The following is a 16,654-nucleotide window of genomic DNA, read 5'->3' on the forward strand; positions in this document are numbered from 1 at the left end:
GCGGAGACCTTTCCGTGGTAAAAGACAGAGGAAATAAAGAACAGAAGCGTAAAGCTGGAATGCAACGGCAGATGGGCATGGGGCCAGCAGGGGGCATAACGGCCTTCGCAAAAAGTAGTGGGAGAGATGTCCAGAGCGAGTTGGCCAGTAACACACGTTCCTGAACGGGTTCGCCCCATCAATCTACAATGCATGCGGCACACAACACAGCTAGAGTGTGGCTCTCGGCAGCTGTTTTAATGGTCTTTGCGCTGAAGACGCCCCATATAGCCTTGTGTGACCGGCGCAATGTGGCCCCTCCTGTGCAAGCGTCAACACTGCATCTTTGTCCACATCGGTCATGGTACAGAGGGGGGTTTCACACACTATTGCTGCTTAAGCACCAGATCTCATCCACTTAGTGCACACAGATCACTCTTTTGCTCTCACTCACACACGCTGCTTTTACCGGAGCTTTTCCACAGCAGGCTTGTGACACTAAGTCGGAGAACACCGCTCTGAACGTTCGCGCTCTGGGCGATGAGTCAAACGGAATTTAGAACTTAGCAGGAAGGAGATGTTCTCCCATGCGAGGTCCCGCCCCGTGGCTCCAGGGCTCAGCAGCCGCAGGCTCCCCTCTTTTCCGTGTTCGGAGCGCAGAGATCCTCGGTGCCGAGCGGCGGGTTTAACGCCAGCGGCTTTTGGTTCTTCAGCCTCTGCGCTACCATGGCGAGGATGTCCTCCGGGTTGTCGCTCACCTGAGGGTTCTTGGCCGAGGTCTGAAAGAAGGGCATGCCGTGGAGCTCGGCGAACTTGCGTGCCACGTCACCGCTCACTCTGGATGCCCCGTGCAGATCACACTTGTTGCCCACCAAGACGGAGGGCACGTCGTGGCCGCGGGAGTGGCGCCTGCACTCCTCGATCCACACGGGCAGGCTCTGGAAGCTTCTTTCGTCCGTGACGTCGTACACGTAGAAGATGGCGTGCGCGCCGCGGTAGTAGTGTTGCACCATGCTCTTGCGGTAGCGCTCCTGGCCCGCCGTGTCCCACATCTGGATCTGCAAAAAGAGGTCAGGAAACACAGAGAGGGGGTTAAACATCCGGTCAAATCTGACGCAGGGCAAACTTTTTATTTACATTTATTCGTTTCGCTGTCAGTCCTCGAAAGCAACTTGCACTGCTGAGCTGCTTATAGTAGCCACTAGTCGTATTATACAGCCAGGTAATTGTTACTGGAGCAATTTAAGGTAAGTACCTTGCTCAAGGGTACTGCAGCAGTAGGTGGAATTCAAACCTGCCACCTCTGAGGCCAAAAGTGGTAGCTCTAAATACTACACATGCCATCGGCTGCCTAAATACCTATCATAAATACTGTGTTTTTTTTTTTTTTTTTTTTAATATATGATTATAATGAGGCTTCATGACATCCTCTGCACCAGGCATCTCGACACATATTAATGATCACCGGTTTCATTGAATTTTGTGCACTTCACTCAGTTTGTACACGTGTGGTGTGTGCGCTCACATCTGATCGGCTGTAAGAAATGAACAGATGATTCTATGAAGGGCAAAGAGTGTCAGATGCCAGATGCAGGAGTTCAGACAGGTTATTAAGGTCTATCAACCATAAACTCTAAAAAGAAGGGCAGAACTTGCGATAATCATGAGGAAAGAGGTGGGTTAAAAGGTATAACACTCAGTGATCATCTGTGCTTCATATATAAATGCTTCAAAAAGAGCTACGATGAGCTGCGCAATTTCGGATGGGAGCGCCGACGATAGAAAGAGTCTCGAACCCGACACAAGGGCTCGACGAATGTCAGGACTAAGTAAGAAGCTGAGCAAGACACTTGCACGCAACATACTAAGAAGTGGGGGAGGCGGCGGCACTGGCATGGAAATCATGTCTGCAAGGAAGTGCCATAGATTTCACTTCTCAAAAACTTGGAAGAAGAAAAAGCACATTATGATATTTGCACTCATCTGACTTTTTTTGCTCAATTTCTATACATATTAACATTGTAATAATATTGTAAGTGATTTGCCTGTGCTTTCCAGTATACAAGCTGAGTCACTGCAACAAGGGCGGGACAGTCCAGTTTCATACATGCTATACCGCGGTATACACCCACTCCACCTCCGGCAGCCCTGCAGCTTGAGCAATTCAGAGCCTGACAGTGATTCACTCAGGGCTTTAACCCTTAGTTCAGCGCAGGTTACAATAATCTGGGAAGTTACTAGGATTTCATCGTCTCCCGCCGTTACTACGGAAAATACAGAAATTCTTCAGAGTTCGGTTCTTTCAGAGCCACGTTTCGGCGATGGAAACAACGAGACGTGGAGAAACAAGTCCAGATGTCGGGGGGGGGGGGGGGGGGGGGGGGGTGACGGATGAGCGTGCTGTGGCCGGGTACAAAGAGGAACATGGGTTTGTGCAACGATGTCCAGCATGAGGCTGTGCAGCTGCCCGGGGAACACACACACACGCGCACAGCAGCCAGCTTAGTTCACACCAACTTTGTAACCTGCTCATCATTTCCATACTTTGCTAAAGTCACATGTTCTCAAGCTGCAAATGTCAAGTCGGTTCGACAGAACACTAAACCACCCAGCTCAGAGTTGGCTCTTATTTCATGCTTTAGCACTGATTCACCACAGAACATTTTTAGATTTTTCACACCATGAATCAACGACCGAATACAGGGAGCCTGCAGTCTATGAGCTCAGTGATGAGTAACAAGAAAGGCGACCGGGAGACACAGGACATCAAGTGAGAAACGTGTCCATACAGTCAGTGACACGTCACCGATTGATAAATGTTAGCAGTTTTACTTGAAAATGAACTTGAATCAGTGTAAAGTACCATTTGGTCCGAACAGGAGTTTATAACAGCATTAAATCACAAATAGTTCACAATCCATGTGAAATTTTTCTAGACAATCCCCCTGCTGTCCACATCTCCAGCGTTCTGTATGAAAACACAGGCCGTCCCTGAGTTGCAAACGTCTGACTTACATACAACCCGTAGTTACAAACCAACCCCAGTAAAGCTTACTATATTAAAAATTTGAGTTACATACAATGGTTCATAATCAATTAAGCACTGCGCGTCTATAGCGGTCCATCGACGCATGGGCCCGAGGTACGACAAAGATGTCATTCTTTTCAGTCGGACCATGTTGCTGTTAACCGCGTCTCGTGCGTTACTGTATTTGGCTTTAATTTTTTTGTTTTCTCTATTATAAACACTGTAGTCGCATTTATTATTACTATATTACTATGTCAAAGATGTTTTTGTGTATCGAAGTGTTTAATGTTTTTTATGCATAGAAAGGTACAATAAGACAAACATTTGACTAATTGATATTAGACACGAACCGCACGTAATTTTTCCGACTTATGTACAAATTCGACTTAAAGACATACGTAGGAACGGAACTCATTCGTAATGCGGGGACTGCCTGTAAACCGAGAATAAACCTGTCAAACAGGTATGGAAGCCAAGGGTTTCAGCTCTTAGGCAGCTGAGGACACGTTGATAGCACTGCACCGCGTGGTAATTTTACACCCCTTTCAGTAAAACCCATCAGCACGTTGCTGACAGTGGAAGCCCAGAGGGGTAGGGTGTGGGGTCCGTGCACACCCTGCACATGTCAGGATCTTTACCGAGCGACACACTTATCAGGCCAGAGCAAAACGTGGGAAAGTACTGCTGTTACCACGACAAACATGGGGAAATATTCCTGTGGATCACATGTCAAATAGAACAATTTTCTCTGAGCCGCCGAAGGGGGTTGTGTGAGTGCGGGACACAAACCTGCACATGCTTGAGAGTGATCATGACTATTGGTTAATTGATTAGGCGGTCATTGATTGAACAGACCAATCAATTATGTCAATTATAGGTATGTTGGAGGGGATGACTAAAGCCAAAATGCCACTTTCAAACCTAATTTCGCTGCCTTTAATGAACCGGGCAATAAGTTTCTACCCTGGTTTCGAGAACAACGTGGCGTCGGCGCTCGGACATCCAACCGTCTTTTTTCCTGCCGACACTACAGTTGAAGGATGAAGTACGGCCCAACCAAACTGCTACGCCCCTCCACCCCCACCCACCCAGTGATCCCAAAGCAAAAGCACAAAGGTTCTCGATTCTGGCTCCGTCACGGTGGACCAGCCTCCCCCTCTCACTCGGAACTGCTGAATCTCTGTCCACGTTTAGAAAGGGTCTTAAAACTCACCTCTCCTAGACTCACTTCTCCCATTAACTCTCATAAGTTCATGTATGGTGTAAATTATCATGCAGCATAACTTTGAGATCATACCTGTTGAACAGCAGACAAACCTTCATGCAGCTACTCCTGTAAGTAAATGTTTATATGAAAAAAAAATCAGGGATTTTATTAGGAATTGTCCATATTCGGATAAAGTTTTATCCAGCTACTGTGATTGATATGGGTGGAACTAAAAAAAACTGTACTAGAATCCCGCGTCTGCGGCAAATCAAATGTCTCTTTCTTCTGTAATGAACACGATGTATCTTCTGTGAGAAGCTTTGGAGAAAAATTGCCTGGTAAATTAATACATGATGTAGACGTAAGAAGAGCAGGTCCAGTGAAGATACGTATGGGCAAAGCGGCGCTCGAGCCCCAGGCTGTGTGTGCGCGCGTGGTGTCGGTGTGAAGCGTTTCCGACCTGCTGGGTCAAACGTTGGCCCTTCACTCTCACACACACACACACCGATCATACAGACGTGTCGTGTCCCACCTTGATCCACTCCCCCTCCACTTCCAGCACCTTCTCCCGAAAGTCCACGCCGATGGTGGCCTCGCTCTTCTCGGGGAAGCGGCCGCTCCACAGCCGGTGCGTGAGGCACGTCTTGCCCACGCCGGAGTCCCCGATCACGATGATCTTGAAGATGCGCAAGCAGAAGGACGAGCTCAGCTCCAGCGACGACTCCGTCTCCGACGACATGGTGCGTGGTCCTCGCGCCCCTGTGACAGATCCGCTCCGCGCCCACTAGTCTAGTCTAGTCTAGTCTAATGTGCGGCCACGTGGAGCTGCGTGCCCACGCGCGCGGCGGTGGCGCACGGGCTGCGGACTCCGCCGTGCCGAGCGCGCGACATGCTTCTCACACACACACACACACACAGCTCCCTCCCCGGGGCGCTCCTCGAGGGCAGGGGGAGGGTGCGCCTGCGCGTACTCACGCTCCCCCTCGCGCGCGGCAGAGCAAGGAAGCGCCGTCAGAAAACGTTAAAGGTCCCGAGCGCGTGACCCGGAGAGACACAGAATGAGAATGTTTAACCGCTGGATCATGACGCATGATGTCCTCCAGAAAGGTTTCTCCCGCTGGAGTTCCCTCCTCCTACACTGAGAAACTCATTATATTATAATTGTTATAATATAACATAGACGATGACTGGTGTGTTTGTGTGTGTTGTGTTACATGATCTCTTCGCCAACTTCACTCCTAACAGTTATTATGGCTCCACGCGAGTTCTCCCTGCTTCTTTAGGAACTTGTGGTCCACGGGCCTCGTTGACCTGAAATGATCCCACTCGTCTGTGAACTCCTCAATCTGGCACCTTTTGCTCTTTATTATAGTATCACCTGCTTATTTCCCACAGGCGGTCAGATGTGAGCGCAGACTACACAGGTGCGGCACAGCAGGTAGCGCTGGTGCCTCCGCGCTCCTGGGTCGCGCGTTTTGATGCAGGTCCGAATCCGACTCGGCCTGCGTGGAGTTCGCATCTTTTCCTTTTGTTTGCGTGGGTTTCCTCCCACAGTCCAAAGATGTTTCAGGTGAGCTGGTGACTCTAAATTGCCCATAGCGTATCTGTGTGTGTGTGTGTGAAGGAAGGACTGTAGGGAGTTTAGTGTATCGGACACCGTAAGTCACCTTGAATGAAGTTAATTGCCGTGGACGGAAACATCTAATCGGTTTATTGGAAGTTCTCTTTGTAACGTCAATGATCGGCAGCAGGTTTCTTCACAATCTGCGGCGTAACGTTTAAGGCTCTCGCCGTAGCATCTCTTGCTCGGATGTAATATCCAGTTTGTATAAATGGGTAAAACGTGAAGTAACTTCCATGAAAGTGGTAAATATGTAATTAGTGGTAATAAGAGATGAGCGTGAGCGAGCCGAGCGTGGAGGCCCGTTTTGAATTCCGTTGCGCTCTACGCTAACTGGTGTGTGACGGATGGTTCTGAAAATTGTTTGCAGATGGAAGACTCTGAAGGAACAGTGAGGCAAATTGGGGCTTTCTCCGAAGGCATTAACAACCTGACGGTAGGATCTCAAACAAATCGAACTTCAAACGGTGCCTTAGCTTGAGCCATTAATTTAATCTGACAAATGAGTCGGATCATTCTTTTCATAACTGGTTTCTATGCATTTCGCATCGAATCATTCCTATATAACAACTTAACACTTTTTTGTAATTTGTAAGGTAAATCAATTTGTAAATCTGTAATCACACACACACACACTGTCTGAAACCACCTGTCCCAAGCGGGACTGGGGTGAACCGGAGCCTAACCCTGCAACACACGGCACCAGGCTGGAGGGGGATGGGACACACCCAGGATGGGACACCAGCCTGTCATAAGGCACCCCAAGCAGGGCTCGAACCCCAGACCCGCCAGAAAGCAGAACCCGGCCATACCCTCTGCGCTCCCTCTCCAAATACACCCAACAACCTAATGCAATAAGAAATATTATTCTCACCAGAGAATACATATATTAACATTCAACAGTGTTAATCCAAACTGTTATTAAACAATTACAAATACTGTAATACACATCTCTATCTGTGTGGATTTACTTATGTAGTGTATGTATGGACCCTTCCTGAATTGGGCCCTGTTGTGGCGGAAGGGCTTGAATGATCTAGGGATCTCCAGGGCTATATCATCAGGAGGAGTAGACTCCTGGTGGGGTCTCCTATGGCGACCAGGCCTTGAGTGAAGATCCAGACTAACACGATCCGAAAAACCCATATGTCGAACGTAAACGGGTCAACGTTTACCTTGCCCGGAATAGGGTCACCGGGACCTACCCCTGGAGCCAGGCCTGGGGGTAGTATTCCTAGGCGGGCGCCTGCTGGCCGGGCAGCCAACGTATCCCGGCCGGGCTCGGCCCGAAAAGACAACGTGGGGGGCCATATGGGCCCACCACCCTCAAGGTCCAGCATGGGGATTGGGTGCAATGCCTTTCGGGGGCAGGGTGGTGCGTGGCATCACGGCCCCTCATGGCAGAAACTGGCTCTTGGCACGTGGAATGTTACCTCACTTTGGGGAAAAGGAGCCAGAACTGGTGCGGGAGGTTGAGAGATACCAACTAGATATAGTTGGGCTCACCTCTACTCACAGTGTTGGCTCTGGAGCCAAACTCCTCAATAGCGGGTGGTCTCTCTCCTGCTCAGGAGTTGCACGGGACAAGAGGCACGGGGTGGGTGTGGGGATTCTCAGAAGCCCCCGGCTGGCTGCCGTAAGTTGGAGTTTGTCCCGGTGGACGAGAGGGTCGCCTCAATGGGACTTGAGGTCGCAGAGAGGAAAACTCTGTTGTGTGTGCTTATGCACCAAACAGCAGTTCAGAGTTTTCGACCTTCTTGGAGATAGTGGGTGGGGTTCTGGACAGGACCCCACCTACAGACTCCATAGTCCTGCTGGGGGACTTCAACGCTCACGTTGGCAATGCCTGGGAAATCTGGAGGGGGGTGATTTGGGAAGAACGACCTGCCTGATCTCAGCCCGAATGACGAAATGTTATTGGACTTCTGCACAAATATTTATTAATTCAGTTCAGTTGTTTCAACAGATTTTAAGCGAAACATTACTGAAGTGACCCAGTGAACAGCTGTATCATATCAATTTCACCACTCATAAAGCAGTGAAGGATAGCTGGTATTACAGGTAGGTCAGATATTATTCCCTTTGTGGGTTCAATAAGGGGGGGCGGTGGCACAGTGGGTTGGACTGGGGTTCAAATCCCGCTTGGGGTGCCTTGTGATGGACTAGCATCCTGTCCTGGGTGTGTCCCCTCCCCCTCCAGCCTTACGCCCTGTGTTGCTGGATTAGGCTCCGGCTCCCTGCAACCCTGTATGAGACAAGCAGTTCAGAAAGTGTGTGTGGGTTCAACAAGGTTAAACATGTTTAAGTATTCTGTTTACCTTCCAGGCTATGATACTTAACCTCAGCTGCCTGGAAAACGCTGTTTAAACATAAGCGCAAAGTCCATCCAAAGTCCTCTTCCCGTCCCTCCACATCACCCAATAAGACATGGCTGTAAGTAGAAGAGCCACTGTTTTACTGCAATAAAACACCCGTGTGGAGTGCGTTAACAGAATGCCGGAGAAGCTGTTCATAAAGCCTTTTCTTTATCTCCCTATTAGGCTCGTAGAGGAATGGAGATCGAACCTCCGCCCGGAGGCTTAGAGCTGGAGTTCGAGATTCTCCTCAGTGGCAACGCGCTGGAGTTCCTGGTGGAGCTGGTCTCCAATTTCCAACAAGAAGTTGACACGGTGAGACGACATGTTCCCATTTACATTTACATGACACTTTTCTCCAAAGCGAATTACAGTATTAAGGTTACAAGTATTTACCCATTTATACAGCTGGCTAATTTTACTGGAGCAATTTAGGGCAAGTACCTTGTTTAAGGGTACTACAGCTGGAGGCGAGGATCAAACCTCCAACCTCAGGATCTAAAGGCAGTAGCCCTAACCGCTACGCTACCGGCGGTCCCCTTCCTTGTTCCGTGTTCGACACGAGTTTGGATCTCCGTGGCTGAGAGGAGGAGCCTTTCCGGACCGCGTACCTGCACGGTTCAGAAAGCTGATCTGGTCCAATGGTAAATGAGTGGGTGAACAAGCGCTAGATGTTCCCACCCTCTCAGTCCTGGAAGTGGGGGAGGCAAAGGGAAAGGTGCTCTCAAATCTTCCCCGGCGGTTTCCTAGATACTCGCGCAGAGAAGCGCCAGGAAGGCGCATCTGGACCTGAGCGGGGAGCTGCCGGGGTTCTCCGATGACACGGCGCACATCCGAAACGACCCGACGTGGAGGGTGCGTCCTGCACCCGCACGGCTGCGCAGGAGACACGTGGACATCGGGGACCTGGCCCCCTGCGACACGGAGCGCTTCATGCGGGCTCTGAGGTCTCCAGCGCAGGGCATACAGGTGTGGCCAAGGGTTCACTGACGAAGCCCCAAACCTGTGCTTCATATTCCTTCTGTAAACATATGCACTAGATCATAATTTACCATATTCACTTGAAACCAGGTAGCACTAGTAATATTTACAACTTTACAAATAATGTTTACCTCGGGGGGCACGGTGGCGCAGTGGGTTGGCCCGGGTCCCGCTCTCTGATTGGTCTGGGGTTCGAGTCCCGCTTGTGGTGCCTTGCGACGGACTGGCGTCCCGTCCTGGCTGTGTCCCATCCTGGGTGTGTCCCCTCCCCCTCCGGCCTTGCGCCCCGTGTTGCCGAGTTAGGCTCCGGCTCCCCGCGACCCCGTATGGGACAAGCGGTTCAGACAGTGTGTTTACCTATGGGAACAAACATCAGACTCCACCATCCATCCGTCCATCTCATCTACTTGAGGGAAAGGACATAAGATCAGCAATCTCAGCGGACAAAGTTAGGATTCATGGAAGGTATCATCATAATAAGAGGAGCTTCCATGAAAACTGTGGTTTAAGTAGCTTTTCATGCAGTCTGAAGGCCAAGTTGTTGAGTGAAAAAGTGTATGATGTACAGTACGTTTGGATTATTGGAAACTGAGCTACACTTTGCCAGCGAACTCAACAATCCTCCGTACAATACGGCGGCTGTTTTATGCCACGCAAAGCGGTTTTCTTCTGCCACCGACATGCTTTTTTTTCCCTTTTCCCCAGGTTGACTTTGACGATGGCAATTGTCCAACATACTACAATCAGATTAAAGGCATTTACAATGTCTACAGAGCAGTGCGTAACCAATTTCACGGTAGGTTGCTGAGTTTATTCCCATGTTTCCTTCGTGTATAATATGCAATACAGGTGACTTGAACCACACTGGAGTGTTTGTCAAGGTTTAAAGTTGGAATAATTTACGTTTTTTTTTTTTTTTATTTACATTTATTCACTTAGATTCTTTTCTCCAGTGCAACTTCCAATGAACTCTACGTAGTGTTATCAGTCCACACACTTTATTCACTGTGGTGACTTACACTGCTAGATACACTACTTACAATGGGTCACTCATCCATACATCAGTGGAACACACACACACACACACACACACACACACACACACACACCCTCTCTGTCACTCACACACTATGGGTGAGCCTGAACAGCATGTCTTTGGACTGTGGGAGGAAACCAGAGCACTGGAAGATTTACACTGCTAGATACACTACATACAATGGGTCACTCATCCATACATCAGTAGAACACACACACTCTCTCCGTGTCACACACTAATAACAGCTATAGACTACATACTAGATAACACCTATATAACGAATAACAGCTACAGAAATGAATAAATACTGAAAACTTCGCTGTAACACACCGAAAAGTAATTATAAAGGATATTGAGTGTATTTACCCTCTTGGGAAGTACTCTTGATCAAGGCATTCACCAGGAATAGATACTATAAATAAAACCCAGCTGGATACATGAGTAAGCAAAAGTGAGTAGTTTAGTCCCACCCCCCACCATTGTCAGCTGTGTTGGACAAAGGTGTAAATGTACAGGTAAATTTAATTAAGATAAAGATCATGTAAAATATGGCTGTTCAAACATAGAATCTTGCTAAAAATAAAGAGGAGAAAACCAGAACTTACTTCATTTCTACAGTGGCAAAATGCAGAAGCTTTGATTTAAAGCAGGAGATGGAGTCGCGCTAAGGCTCACGAATGTGATATTCCACCCCCTAAGAGCAGAAGGGTGACCGCAATAACACACCTGTCCTCTTGCTCCTGGCCCCCCCCCCCCCGCAGATACCCCGCCCGTGTCCAAGGCCCCGGTGCTCATGCTCCGCCCACGTGCCTGGAACATGGTGGAACACAACATGATGGTACTGACGGCACGCTGTCCCTTCACGGACGTTACGAACCTCATGGCGAGGAGCCCAGGAACGCGCTTTTAGCCCAGCCGTGTCTCCGCAGGTAAACGGCAAAGAGGTGCCGGGGCCCCTCTTCGACTTCGGCCTCTTGATGTTCCACAACGGAAAACTGCTGTTTGAGAACAACAGTGGGCCGTTCTTCTACCTGTCCAAGGTGAGGCTTCCCGTGATTATAGGTGAAATAACTCATATGCGACGTCTTCACAAAACAAACCTTGTCGAAAACCAATAGGATGTCTTCAGCACCGTAGCCGTTTTGTCGAGCCGCAGCCGAAGCCCTGTGTTATGATACGCTGTGCGCTATTAAATTATACCGAAGTTTTAATTTCGGTTTAGAACAGAGTGAAGTAGTACAATCGTCCGTCCGTCCATCCATTACCAATCACCGCTTGTCCGGTGCAGGGTCCCGGCGGTCCAGAGTCTATCCTGGAAACGCAGGGTATGAGGAGGGCACACCCTGGGTGGGACGCCAGTCCATTGCAGGGCAATTACTCTCTCACACACACACACACGAAAATCAGAGCCCCCCCCATCCACCTGAAACACACACCTTTGGGCTGTGGGACGAAACCAGGTAGAAAGGTAATAGGAAAACTTATTATCAATAGGGACATTAAATGGGTCTAATTACGCCACATTCTTGTTTTATTCAGGTCGAAAGCTACCTGGAGGCACGGCTTTGGAGCAAAATATTCCTGTGGACGGAACAGCGGGTACGAGGAAGGTTGATGTAGTACTCGGTGAAAACCTTTACTTCTCATTTTCCTGGGAATGTGATCCGCAGCATTGTTTTCTGCTCAAATAACGCGTCTTTAACGGGACGGCGGCCGCCAGCTGGCCGGAGGTTGTCTGCTTTTCGATCGCAGCTCCGCTCGCGTCTGAATAGGGCGACGCGTAGCCACGCGTGTAAAGGTCACCGCGGTAAAGAATTTCAAGTTAAACAACAACCGGTTGCTTTTTTCCGCACGAACCGCTGAAGTGCGGCGAAAGCGGAGAACGGTCCCGATGGCAGCGCTTGCTCTCTGCGCGTTAACCGTGCCCCACTCTACAGCTGGGTTTGCCGCCGGGCAGCACCAAGGCCACCGTGCTTATAGAGAACATCCTGGCCACGTTCGAGATGGAGGAGATCCTCTATGAGCTGCGGGAGCACTCCGCGGGCCTCAACTGCGGCATCTGGGACTACTCGGCTTCTTTCGTCAACAAGTTTGGTGAGCGACCTTTTCCCCAGCATGAACCACCTCCTTATCGGAACTGGCTGAACGGCTGGGGCGGCTGGGGGCGTAGTGGTTAAAGCTGCCCCCCTGCACCCGAACGACTTGGGTTCAAATCCCACCTCCAGCTGTTGTACCCTCTGAGCAAGGTGCTCCCTCTAAATTGCTCTGGTAAAATTACCCAGCTGTACAAATGGGTAAATAGCTTACCGTACTGGGCGGCACCATGGCACAGTGAGTAACGCTGCTGTCTCACAGTTCCTGGGTGGTGCAAGATGATGCGGGTTCAATCCCCACTCAGCCTGTGTGGAGTTTGCGTGTTCTCCCCGTGTCTGTGTAGGTTTTCTCTGGGTGCTCTGGTTTCCTCACACAGTCCAAAGACATGCTGTTCAGGTTCACCCATAGCATGTGTGTTCCACTGATGTGTGGATGAGCGACCCATTGTAAGTAGTGTATCTAGCAGTGTAAGTCACCACGGTGAATAAGGTGTGTGGGCTGGTAACACCTCATAGAGTTCAGTGGAAGTCGCTTCGGAGAAAAGCATCAGCTAAATGAACAGATGTACCTCCCTGCTTGACAAGGACAGACTCATCTTTTCCAGGCCATCGAGCTGCGTTCCTGCTCCCTGATCGCAGCAAATATGTGAACATGGAGAAGAGGTTTCTCAGGAGCTACATGGACCTTCTGGTGCAAACGTGCCACAGACGAGGAGCTCTGGCCACAGGAGGAATGGCGGCACTGCTACTTCCACGGGAGAAGGACGGCGCCCTCTACAGGAGCGTCCTCGCCGCAGTCACCAGGTGGGCAGCGGCACGTGTGAGAACTTCACCCAGAGTAACAAGTGCGGTTTGGACCGATTGCGGCTTAAATTTCAACGTCGGGTCTCCTCCTTGTTGAACTCTGACCTCCCGTGTCCCTGTAGGTCAAAGTTACTGGAAATCAACGCCGGTGTGGACGGTTTCATGGTCTACGACTTGGATCTGGTGGAACCGATGCAGAGAGTAAGCGGCGTACCCCTGTACAGGTCTCTCCGCTCACCTGGAGTCCTGGCCCTGCGCTCCGACCCCGAGGCTGATGGCACCTCTTGGCTTCGGTTCCCCCAGCTGTTCCAGATGCGCAGCCGAGGGGAGAACCAGCTGCTGGAGCTCCGCGAGGACGTCGCCGTGACCCCCGCCGACCTGCTCAGCGTGCCGGCGGTCCGTGAGCCATCGAGTCAGACCTCGGTTGACACTTGATCGCGTCAGCATGTAAAAACTGCGTCAAACTGTCAGTTGTGCTTGATTCCGGAGACACGGCTATTACTGCGGTAAATCGACAAGGCTAAGCCCGTACCGCAGTTTAAGGAGGCGCATTTATACGCTGTTGGTTTTAAGGAGGACATTGGAATGCGTCGTTTTAACAGCTCCGTTCTTTGCTCTTCAGGGTGGGGTCACCCTCTATGGACTCAAGTACAACGTTGCTGTTGGAGTTCTTTTCATCGAGGCCTGGCTACAAGGTAAATTGTAGCGTTGTCCTCAACGTTGTGAAAAAGTTTACTAGGGTAAGGGAAACTTGGCGGGAAGCTGGACGAGCGAGCAAAAACATTCGCCGGCCTCGAAGAATATTTTCGTTACACCCCGAGCAAACACTCAGTCGCAGCAGCTTCAAGGGGGTGAATAACTGCATAAACACGAGCGCAAATCAAAGCTACATTTTAACTTTTTAATAAAACATTGCAGACAGCATCACCCTTTTACACTAAAAGGACACTTTACAATTTAATTCCTTAATGATCTCAATCTGTTACATGTGACATGACCGTACTCCTAACATACTATTCGAGGGTAAAAATTTACATTTATCAGACACTTTTCTCCAAAGCGACTTCCAATGAACTCTATGCAGTGTTATCAGTCCACACACCTTATTCACTGCGGTGACTTACACTGCTAGATACACTACTTACAATGGGTCACTCACCCATACATCACTGTAACACACACTCTCTCTATCACTCACGTACTGTGGGTGAACCTGAAAAACATGTCTTGGGACTGTGGGAGGAAACCAGAGCACCCAGAGGAAACCCCCAGAGAGAGAGAGACTGACCGTACTATATATATCAGTGTTAACAGTATGGTTATGTCAGATGCATTAGACTGACAGCAGTGTGAGACAATAAGTGTCAGGTGTTTTAGTCTGTTATACCAGATTCTCTTCTACACTGACCATCATCATACATACTGTACATCGATTAAGAAATGTCCACTTTGAGAAGGTGACCAGAAGCCCAGACCGCACCGTGGGATGGTTACATTTCATAACATTTGCGTTTATTCATTTAGCAGATGCTTTTCTCCAAAGCAACATACATCACACTTTTTTTCAAAAAAAAATTTTTTTACAACACTGAGAAAATAAGCTGCAATATTTACGCAGAGAATTTCATGCAATGCCAACATATGAACACAGTTTACAGCTGCCACTGTACTTTGGGCCTTTTTTTCTTCAGGTCGAGGGCATTTCTTCTACAAGGGTCAAGTGGAGGACTCGGCCACTGCGGAAATTTCCAGATCCCAGGCAAAAAAAAAAACCACAAACAAATACTATCGACAACAGCAAATTGCAGTTTTAATGGGAAAGGCTATACTGTCGTAGGGTTTAATGAGGGGACTCAACCTTCATATGGTGGACAGGGAGAACATGCGGAGGGGGATCCCTCGGCATTTCGTTAAAAGTATAACCGTTCGGCGAAGCCTCTTTACCCCCCGCCCCAGGTGTGGCAGTGGATCCGTCACCTGGTCACGCTGGAGGATGACGGGAGAGCGGTCACCAGGGCTCTGGTGCGGAGCCTGACCACGGAGGTGCTGGCGGAGCTGGAGGACGAGCGGCGGGGTCACACGCCGAGGTAAAGCTACGCACCTAACATTCAGGGCTGGGTTTTCTGGGCACTTTCATTCCGGACATCCCAAACCAGGTGGTGGTGGTGGGGACACCATCTGAACTACAGCGACTGATGTGATGCACTTTATTCTAAAGCTGGCTGATGGAGGGGCTGAACGACCAGTTTTTCTTAGGAAACGATTAAGTTCTCAAATTGTGCTTTTGATACGTAATTCATAAGTAAATTCACGCCAATTTTTCATTTAAATTTTAAAGCAATTAACTCTTCAAAGATGCCACGGAAAAGCGACGAGCGCAGCCATCCCCGGTTTGACCCGAGACGCTCTGCCCCGCAGGGAGCGTCGGACTCTGCTCACCTCCGCCCGCATGTTCCTCGAGGTGGTCCAGAAGAGCGACTTCCCGGAGTTCCTCACCACCTACCTCAACCTGGACCACACGTTCCTCAGCTCACAGGGGAGGCATGCAGACCAGCAAGAGGAAGGAGGCGTTCTCAAACACAGGCTATGAAGCGTGAGCGCGGCCACACTGACAACTGCCACATCCCACATGGCGTAGCGTGTGACTGGTGTCAGATGTTTAATTTTTTTTTTTTTTTTTTTTTTTTTACATTTTCAGCTTCATAATTGCTTCATTTTAGAGATAAAGTTAATGAGTTTTTGTTCCTGCCCACAATGATTAACATTTACAGTAATGCATGACACTTTTCTCCAAAATGACACACACCTCCAGTGGAGGGGGCAGCTGGTAGTGTAGTGGCTACAGCTGCTGCCTTTGGACCCAAAGGTTGCAGGTTTGAATCTCACCTGTGGCTGTAGTACCCTTGAGCAAAGTACTTACCCTAAAATTGCTCCAGAAAATCACCCAGCTGTATAAATGGGTGAATAATTGTAAGGAGCTGAAGAGTGTAAGTTGTTTTGGAAAAAAGCATCAGCTAAATAAATAAATGTCAAAGTACATCCTACAGCAAAAGGTCCAGATACAAACAAAAGATTAGCACAGCTGTGTAACACATGAAAAGCAAAACCCAGATAACAGATGATTTCGGACTCGATATATATTAACTGTCAGGAGAGAAACAGGTCTGAAAGACGATCCTTTGAGGCCCTCGTTGAATGCTGAAAGGGATTCAGCAGCTATGAGGGACAGAGGGAGCTCATTCCACTACATCAGGGCCAAAACTGTAATTCACACAGACTTTTGATTTTGAAAACTAAGTGGCATTAAAATACCAATGAAATCACCACCATACAGAAAAATCTGTTTTGCAAACATTTTTCTTTTTTGTCCCTTTGTAACAGGCTGGCATGTATTTAATAATTTCCACATAGTCTTACTAAGCAACCTCACTGCACAAAACAAGAAACCCATTTCACGGGTACTGTAAAATGTAAAAATAAAATTAAAAAAAAAAAAAAAAGGGGTGGGGGGTGGTAACCCGAGTATCAGTCCACCACCCCTGGCAGACACC

At 49.1% G+C, this 16,654-nt stretch overlaps 2 protein-coding genes across 4 annotated transcripts; one reads left to right on the forward strand and one right to left on the reverse strand.

The window, feature by feature from the left end:
- Positions 1–522: 522 nt before the first annotated feature.
- Positions 523–5,257, reverse strand: rab33ba (RAB33B, member RAS oncogene family a). The gene is made up of 2 exons (XM_018746277.2): positions 4,747–5,257; positions 523–1,037 (listed from the first exon to the last, which is right to left on the reverse strand). Exons 1-2 carry the CDS (start codon positions 4,951–4,953, stop codon positions 597–599), a joined length of 648 nt encoding a protein of 215 aa, XP_018601793.1. The 5' UTR covers positions 4,954–5,257; the 3' UTR covers positions 523–596.
- A 428-nt stretch (positions 5,258–5,685) lies between these two features.
- Positions 5,686–15,922, forward strand: ugl (ureidoglycolate lyase). Of its 3 annotated transcripts, XM_018746210.1 has the most exons (17): positions 5,686–5,784; positions 6,206–6,271; positions 8,161–8,268; positions 8,376–8,504; positions 8,940–9,158; positions 9,876–9,966; positions 10,968–11,044; positions 11,136–11,246; positions 11,746–11,805; positions 12,144–12,300; positions 12,905–13,103; positions 13,226–13,304; positions 13,407–13,499; positions 13,726–13,798; positions 14,795–14,862; positions 15,060–15,190; positions 15,522–15,922. In XM_018746210.1, exons 3-17 carry the CDS (start codon positions 8,263–8,265, stop codon positions 15,691–15,693), a joined length of 1,665 nt encoding a protein of 554 aa, XP_018601726.1. In that variant the 5' UTR covers positions 5,686–5,784; positions 6,206–6,271; positions 8,161–8,262; the 3' UTR covers positions 15,694–15,922. The 3 variants fall into 3 exon arrangements, with proteins under 3 accessions (XP_018601726.1, XP_018601728.1, XP_018601725.1); XM_018746212.2 differs by lacking the exon at positions 5,686–5,784 and having other exon boundaries at positions 5,978–6,271; positions 15,442–15,601; XM_018746209.1 differs by lacking the exon at positions 5,686–5,784 and having other exon boundaries at positions 5,983–6,271.
- The last annotated feature ends 732 nt before the right edge of the window (positions 15,923–16,654 follow it).

This window comes from Scleropages formosus, chromosome 5 (genome assembly GCF_900964775.1).
Source record: "Scleropages formosus chromosome 5, fSclFor1.1, whole genome shotgun sequence".
In the NCBI taxonomy this organism is placed as follows: Eukaryota; Metazoa; Chordata; class Actinopteri; order Osteoglossiformes; family Osteoglossidae; genus Scleropages; species Scleropages formosus.

Excerpts from the sequence above, each read along its gene's own strand:
- ugl (XM_018746210.1), top strand. Across the intron at positions 8,505-8,939 it reads TCCAACAAGAAGTTGACACG|ATACTCGCGCAGAGAAGCGC; the intron begins GTGAGACGACAT and ends GCGGTTTCCTAG. Across the intron at positions 11,045-11,135 it reads TGGTGGAACACAACATGATG|GTAAACGGCAAAGAGGTGCC; the intron begins GTACTGACGGCA and ends GTGTCTCCGCAG.
- rab33ba (XM_018746277.2), bottom strand. The coding sequence starts at position 4,953 with ATGTCGTCGGAGACGGAGTCGTCGCTGGAGCTGAGCTCGTCCTTCTGC. Across the intron at positions 1,038-4,746 it reads TGGAGGGGGAGTGGATCAAG|ATCCAGATGTGGGACACGGC; the intron begins GTGGGACACGAC and ends CTCTTTTTGCAG.